The sequence below is a fragment of the Haematobia irritans genome, chromosome 3, assembly GCF_050003625.1.
Source record: "Haematobia irritans isolate KBUSLIRL chromosome 3, ASM5000362v1, whole genome shotgun sequence".
Classification (NCBI taxonomy): Eukaryota; Metazoa; Arthropoda; class Insecta; order Diptera; family Muscidae; genus Haematobia; species Haematobia irritans.
The window spans coordinates 64603221-64611391 of NC_134399.1; the positions used below are offsets into that span (position 1 = coordinate 64603221).

Below are 8171 nucleotides of genomic sequence, written 5' to 3' on the forward strand. Positions count from 1 at the left end.
AGAAAAACAAAAATATTTAATTAATTTTGAGAAAACCAATTAAACTGAACATAAGGTTTTAAAAATGGATATGGATAAGGAGGAAACATCATGTTCTATATGTGGACTTGATCACGAGGATTTTCAGAGCTATGTAAGCCTAATTAAACCCAGTTGCATAACATTCTAATGCGTTTCGATTCTTTCAGAATACAATGACCAACGTAGAGCCTTTATCATCATTAAGAAATCGAAGTGGTTGCCCATTCTCGTCTAGAAATGGAATTGGATCTCCATCTAATATTTCCACGCCCAATCAAAGTTTTTCTTCTGAATTGGAATTGAGTGAATTTCTGCCACCATTGAATTTTTCAACTCCAAATGAAAGTTTTTCCAGTGACTCGCATAGTTTCAGTTACTATGACCGATACTACGATGAATGGACTAAAAGGGATGACAGGCAAGATACAGAGAATAACACCAATTGAAACAAGGGGCCGACTATAAAGTTATATATTCCCATGTACATATGCATATTTAAATCCGACGCGATTTGGACAAAATTTCTACAAAATCTATAGTCTTTAAATTTAAGCCGGTTAACGGCCTGGGGAGGAACCAATGTTAGTAACAAAATATGGGAAATATTTAAAACTAAAGCCATTTTTACCCAATTTCTCAAAAGTGCATTTATGATATATATTAGAAGTGTAAGTAAATTTGAGTCATTTTTACAAGTTTTCGACTTCGCAGAGGCGACTTTACAAGGAAAATATGGGTATTTTGGCCATAATTGCCCAAATCAATCTAAGTCGGGTTTGACAAAATTGGGCACACTTTGCTAAAATATAAATTGTACTCTCTGTGCAAAATTTCAAAACATTCGAAGTGAAATTTTGGTCTCCGTCATATGAATCTAAATAGCGCGAACGATGTATATGGGAGCTATACCTAAATCTGAACCGATTTCAACCAATTTTCGCATACATTACGCCACTATCAATTGTAACCCTTCTGAAAAAATTAAAGCCTATCAGGCTAATACTCTGGGGCCATATAAGTGGATATCAGGCGAAAGATATATATGGGAGCTATATTTAAAACGGAACCGATTTCTTCCAAAATCAATAGGGTTATATTCTGACCTAAAACACATACTTGTGCCAAATTTGAAATCGATTGGACTGAAATAGCGACCTAGACTTTGATTGCAAATTTATAAATTTAAAATTTTTGTAACATTGGTTAATCAATAAAAATATTGTGGCCAAATTAGGGAAAATTGGGGGCTATACCTAAATCTGAACCGATCTGCTGGAAAATTCTTTGCAGGTATAGTTAGTACAATAGAAGATTGGATTTTGCCAACTTTGAGTAATGTCGGTTAAAAAAAATAAATGTTTTATGGCCAAATTTGAGAATAATCGGGAGGTATATCTAATTCTGAACCGATCTCGATTAGATTTTGAAGGGTGGCGAATTAGATCACTTTGTGCCAAATCTAACGACCATCGTTTAGAAAAGACGAGCAATGTGACCCCATTTGTCGAAATTGAGGGATAAATATATATGGGAGCTATATCTACAGTTTAACTGTGTTTTCCAAATACTATAGCTTTCGTCCTTAATTATTAATTATTGATTTCGACCGGGATCCTGCGAACAACAAATATATGGACAGATGGACGGACACCAAGGGCTAAATCGACCCAGAAGGTGATTTCGAGTCTGTCGGCATATATTTTATGGGGTCCAAACTCAATATTTCGGGTAGACACATTTTTTGGCATATCAAAGTTATTATTATTACCTATATGGTTCAGTGTATAAAAAAAAAACAGAAATCGTGGTTTATATAGCCAAATTTGTGAACATCGGACAATATATTTATGTAAGGGCTGCATATAATTGCATATACATAAATAAACTTTGGAATTTTTGGAATCTTAGGCGATACACATATATGCGAGCTATATTTAAATATGTACTGAAATCTGATGATGAGGATGATATTTTGCATGTTTAAGTGAAACTATAGAAGATTGCGTCGATCTAGTGATATTCCTCCGTCTGGCTGTCCGTCCAACTGTTGCAATTACGCTAACTTCGAAAAAAAAAGAAGTCGACAGGGCCGACTATATTATACCCTGCACCACTTTGTAGATCTAAATTTTCGATACCATATCACATCCGTCAAATGTGTTGGGGACTATACATAAAGGTTTGTCCCAAATACATACATTTAAATATCACTCGATCTGGACAGAATTTGATAGACTTCTACAAAATCTATAGACTCAAAATTTAAGTCGGCTAATGCACTAGGGTGGAATATAAGGTTAGTAAAAAAATATGGGAAACATTTAAATCTGAAGCAATTTTAAGTAAACTTCGCAAAAGTTTATTTATGATTTATCGCTCGATATATATGTATAAGAAGTTTAGGAAAATTAGAGTTATTTTTACAACTTTTCGACTAAGCAGTGGCGATTTTACAAGGAAAATGTTGGTATTTTGACCATTTTTGTCGAAATCAGCAAAACATACATATGGGAGCTATATCTAAATTTGAACCGATTTCAACCAAATTTGGCACGCATAGCTACAATGCTAATTCTACTCCCTGTGCAAAATTTCAACTAAATCGGAGTTAAAAATAGGCTTCTCTGGTCATATGAGTGTAAATCGGGCGAAAGCTATATATGGGAGATATGTCTAAATCTGAACCGATTTCAACCAAATTTAGCTACAATGTTAATTCTACTCACTGTGCAAAATTTCAACTAAATCGGATCAAAAAATTGGCCACTGTGGTCATATGAGTGTAAAACGGGCGAACGATATATATGGGAGCTATATCTAAATCTGAACCGATTTCAACCAAGTTTCGCACGCATAGCTACAATGCTAATTCTACTCCCTGTGCAAAATTAATTCAATTAAATCGGAGGAAAAGGTTGGCAACTGTGGTCATATGAGTGTAATTCGGGAGAACGGTATATATGGGAGCTATATCTAAATCTGAACCGATTTCAATAAAATTTGGAACACTTGACTAAACTACTAATTGTACTCCTAGTGCAACCAAATTTCAACCAAATTGGGGTAAAACTCTGTCTTCTGGGACCGTATTAATCCATATCGGGCGAAAGATATATATGGGAGCTATATCTAAATCTGAACCGATTTCAATAAAATTTAGCACACTTGACTATAGTACTAATTGTTCTTCTTGTGGAAAATTTTAAGCAAATTGGGGTAAAACTCTGGCTTCTGGGGCCATATAAGTCCATATCGGGCGAAATATATATATGGGAGCTATATCTAAATCTGAACCGATTTCTTCCAAAATCAATACGGTTCTATTCTGAGCCAAAACACATACTTGTGCCAAATTTGAAGTTGATTGGACTAAAACTGCGACCTAGACTTTGATTACAAAAATGTGTTCACGGACAGACGGACAGACGGACATGGTTATATCGACTCAGCAGCCCACCCTGAGCATTTTTGCCATAGACACCATGTGCCTATCTCGTCTCCTTCTGGGTGTTGCAAACATATGCACTAACTTATAATACCCTGTTCCACAGTGTGGCACAGGGTATAAAAAAACGTATGGACTTCAAACTTTTTAATGTAGATCGGATGGTATTGTCGTACACTATTACACGCACAGAAAAACCATGTTTGGACATGGTTGCCGCATCCATTTAATGCTTAGCTAAAGCATGTAATTGCCGCGAAAACCATGTATTTTGTCTTTGTAAAAATAGTTTTCGAGCGGAGAAAAATTTATGGTGGCAATAAGCATTTGAATAGTTCTCAAATACCGCAAACATGTTCTATCATTTAAATGATAGAATTTGAGAACATTACAAGGTCGGGAAAATCATGTACCTGACCATTCAATTTTTTTTTACTTTTTTACAGGGAAAAAAGTATTTTTATAGGTTAAGTATAGACATGTCTAGAACCATTACATGGCCATAAAGACCATTTACATTTTTTTCGTGACCATTTAATTTTTTAACTTGTTTGCAGCGAACAGAATTTTATAAAAACATTGAGCAGGTACACACGATTTTCATTTTGCGCGTCAGTCGTGTGTTGATTGTTTCTTGGAATGGACGGAGAATACGGATTTACTGTGTTTTGTGTTAATTTATTTATTCAGAAGTGGCACGTGGTTTTATGTGAACACAAAAAAGGAAAGTGTAATTGAAAAATGTACCTGTTTTTTGCTCTGCATTTTGCTATATGGATCATTTATTTTTATTTGCAGTTAGATGATGCCTGCGTTTGTACATTTGATGGGCACGATGTAAATATGGAATAATTACTTATTGTTGAAATTGAAATAAAATAGAGTGTGTAAAAATATATGATGTTTGCTTGAACGGCATTATAAATACAAATAAACAATGAATTAATTTAAAAATAAATAAAAACAAACAAATAAAGTTAATTTTGTGTTTTCTTTTCTCAAGTGGCGTCCTTTTTTCGACGATGAAAAAAGTTTTTTCATAAAGATCAAAACATTTTAGGTTGTGACCATGTTCTTTTAACTAGAAGAAAAACATTTTTAATGAATACCATAACATTTTAAATCGTGACCATTGTCTTTTCATTCAAACAAAATTCTTTTTATCAATATAATAACATTTTAGATGAGGACAATTACATTTTTCTTAGAACCATGTTCACTGAGCCAACATGGTTGCAGGTTAAAATGTTACATGGTCGCCGCAAAAATAGCTCCTATCATATTATTTTGCTCTTCGAATATGATTGTGACAATCATGTTTCTTCTCTGCGTGTAGATATAGCCGCCATATAAACCGGCCTACAGATTTGACCTCCGTTTCTCCTTGGAGGAGCAACTTTCAACCGATCCGGCTGAAGTGTGGTACGTGACGTACGAATGTGCCCTCTAACAATCATGCTCCAAATCGGCCGATATTTATATATAGCCCCCATATAAACAGATCCCCAAATTTTACTTTCGGATCCTCTGGAAAGAACTCACTTCATCTGGCCTGGTTGAAATTTGGTAGGTAATATCAGTATATGCCCTTCAACAATCGGACAAAACTTGGTCCCAATCGGTGCATTATAATATATAGCCTCCATATAAACGGCTCCCCGGATTTCGGTTTCGGGGCCTCTTGGAAGAGCAAATTTCATCCGATCCCATTGAAATTTAATCCCATTAAATTTAACCACCGATCCCCAGATTTGATTTTCGCAGCTTCCTGGAGATGCAAATTTCATCAGATCCGGTTGAAATTTGATGCATGCAAAAATAAAACCAGTCCATAATTATATAGCCCCATATAAACCAATCCCAGATTTAATTTCCTGGAGGTGCAAACTTCAGTCTCTAAGAAGCATTCAAACATTGGTCCATAATTAGCAAATTTCTTCCGATCCCATTGAAATTTAATCCCATTAAAATTAACCACCGATCCCCAAATTTGATTTCCGCAGCTTCCTGGAGATGCAAATTTCATCAGATCCGGTTGAAATTTGATGCATGCAAAAATTAAACCAGTCCATAATTATAAAGCCCCATATAAACCAATCCCAGATTTAATTTCCTGGAGGTGTAAACTTCAGTCTCTAAGAACCCTTTCTTGTAGTAGTAGTAGCTGTCTACGCAATCCATGATGAAGGGTACATGAGATTCGGCTTCGCTTGTTTCTACATGAACGGGTTTATTAATGTATCGCAAATGGAGAATGAAAATTCGAAAAATGAGATCCGCATCCAGATTTTAATTTTATAGCTCCTAGATTAAAAAAAAAAAACTAAAAAATTCTTTTTTTTAAAGAAGCCATATTTATGGATCGGAATCAATACGAAAATCCTTAAGAGAAGGTCAAAATCTTTGATTCGAAGTAAACTTTGTTTTTGAGTTTAAATAAAGATCGAAATCAAGTTCTGTTTCTGTCTGTCCCAGCTGTGTTGCACGTCATTCCATAGGCTAATCCATGAAATAGCCAAAACCAAACTTAAGAGCATCTTATTTAATTTGCCATAACTCAAAGGGAGTTTTATATCATGGAATAGATTTTTAGCCATTACAAACTAAGATCCAAAATATTCTCCTTGTACAGCGATTGTCAACAAGCGAAATTGTGCACACGCGCAGACGCAACAACCTTTCACAAAAAATAACCAAATTTCTTGTAGAATAATACCATGGAGAATGCATGCTTCTTTTGCAGCTGACAGAAGAAATTCACATATATTTCGGTTAAAATCCTGGAAAAATTGCCAAATGAATTTTTGTGGATGGCTATTGCTACTAAGCAACGAGGTTAGTGTAAAAATTCCAGACTAAGGTTAACCGTAATTGGTTATAAAGGTCTATGACAGAATGTGGTTAGAATGACTTGAAACGATCGACCGTTGAATTGACCTAGCGAATATTCGTCCGTCTGACGAAATAATGTTATCTTCCGAACGAAACGAAACTATTTTCTTGAAACTTGGTACAATCAGTTGCTATTGATGTAGGTTAGAACAAAGTGGCAGGCCGATTTATTTTAAGCCTCACTTAGACTATTCAGACCCTTGTGATACCACATTAACTAAAAATACCTATTACATATAGGCACTTCTAGTTTTTACCGTTCAACCCACCCGATTATTTTATTTCGTTAAACCAACCAAAATGTTCCAAAAACATTATCAGACTGCTTAATTTAACATTTTCCAGGTTCGCCAGCAATCTAAAGCTATATGTCCTACAATTCGCCCTCGCCTTACACAAAAAGCAGGACACTCATACAAGAGGTGTTTAATTGATTCCTCTTCCTCCGCATCATGACAGCTCATACAGTAGTCAATATACTCCATGCAAGCTCATTCAACAGATTTGAGTTCCCCTGGAATATGTAAGGTAGTTCCTAGCATTGCTAACTAGTCAACTTCGCAGTTCCCCGGTATGTTCCTATGGCCAGGCACCCATTTTAGGTGAATATTGTTCTACTCATTCGAGTTAATGAACACAGAGTTGGAACATTACTTCTCAGCCACTTCGCCACCTCTCTTATTGCTAAAAACACTACAGTGAAAAACACTACAGTGATTTGGTAATCTTTTCGCTATTCGAAATTCCAGGTCTTTAGAATATACTCCGAAACCCACTAGTCCTTCCAATTTGGAGCCATCAGTGTAGAAATCTATATAACGTTTATTCCCCACGCCTCACTGTTGGGAATTAGAGTTTCAAATTTTTTGTCGAAAAGTGGTTTCGCCAGAGTACAATTCACTACGTTTGGCACATATGGCATTATTTTGAGGACCGAACTGAGACCGCACTTTTATCCGTTGCAGCTGACTGTTTGGCCAAAATGTCTAAAGGCAATAGATGCAGCATGACATTAAAGGAATCTGTTCCTGTCTTACTGAATGTGCCTGAGATACACAAGCACGCCATACGCTGAACTTTATCAAAACTTGTCGGCTGCTGAAGTGCCGGCCACCAGACTACAGCACCATATAGCATTAACCACTGCCGCCTATAGTCAATTCACAATTTTCGGTTTTAGTCCCCACTTTTTTCCTATTGTCTTTTTGCATTTTCTTCAATAATAAGCTTAAATTTCAGCGTCCTATCCAAAATAGCTCCAAGGTATTTTGCAGACTCACCAAAGAGATTTTCAATAGCCCCTAAGGAGATTGGGCTTAACCGGGGGATTTTTGCGTTCTTTGCAGTACATTACAAGTTCTGTCTTTGCAGGATTTACCCCTAGTCCATTTTCCTTCGCCGATTTCTCAGTCATCCGGAGGCCTCTCTGTACAATATCTCTAACTGTATGCCACCACTTTTATCCTTTCTTTTTCTAGGGAAACCCGAAGTTTTTTTATAGTAACAATCCAAAGAAGAGGTTATTGAATTCCTCCTTGGGGAGTGCCTCTGTTCACATACCTTTGTATATTTGCTTGTCCTAGCGTGTGTGAGCAGCGTTACCGTTTTGAAAAGTGGCACAAAAAGTGACACATTCTTTTTATTAACTTATACAAAAAAAACTTAAGAAATAAATACTGCTATGAGGTCAAGTTAAAATATATTTTGCGAATTCATACAAATTGGCGAACAAATCCTATTTAAAATTATTTTTTAAGCGTCTATAAAATAATCAGGCCTTTCAATTATAACTTTAAATTCATGGTAAAATTTT

At 35.7% G+C, this 8171-nt stretch overlaps 1 protein-coding gene across 1 annotated transcript; it reads left to right on the plus strand.

Annotated features, from left to right (window-relative positions):
- LOC142230202 (uncharacterized) lies at positions 1–653 on the plus strand. Its single transcript, XM_075300843.1, has 2 exons — positions 1–133; positions 189–653. The coding sequence occupies exons 1-2, from the start codon at positions 65–67 to the stop codon at positions 465–467; spliced, it is 348 nt and encodes a 115-aa protein (XP_075156958.1). The 5' UTR covers positions 1–64; the 3' UTR covers positions 468–653.
- The last annotated feature ends 7518 nt before the right edge of the window (positions 654–8171 follow it).

Excerpts from the sequence above, each read along its gene's own strand:
- LOC142230202 (XM_075300843.1), top strand. The coding sequence starts at position 65 with ATGGATATGGATAAGGAGGAAACATCATGTTCTATATGTGGACTTGAT. Across the intron at positions 134-188 it reads ACGAGGATTTTCAGAGCTAT|AATACAATGACCAACGTAGA; the intron begins GTAAGCCTAATT and ends CGATTCTTTCAG.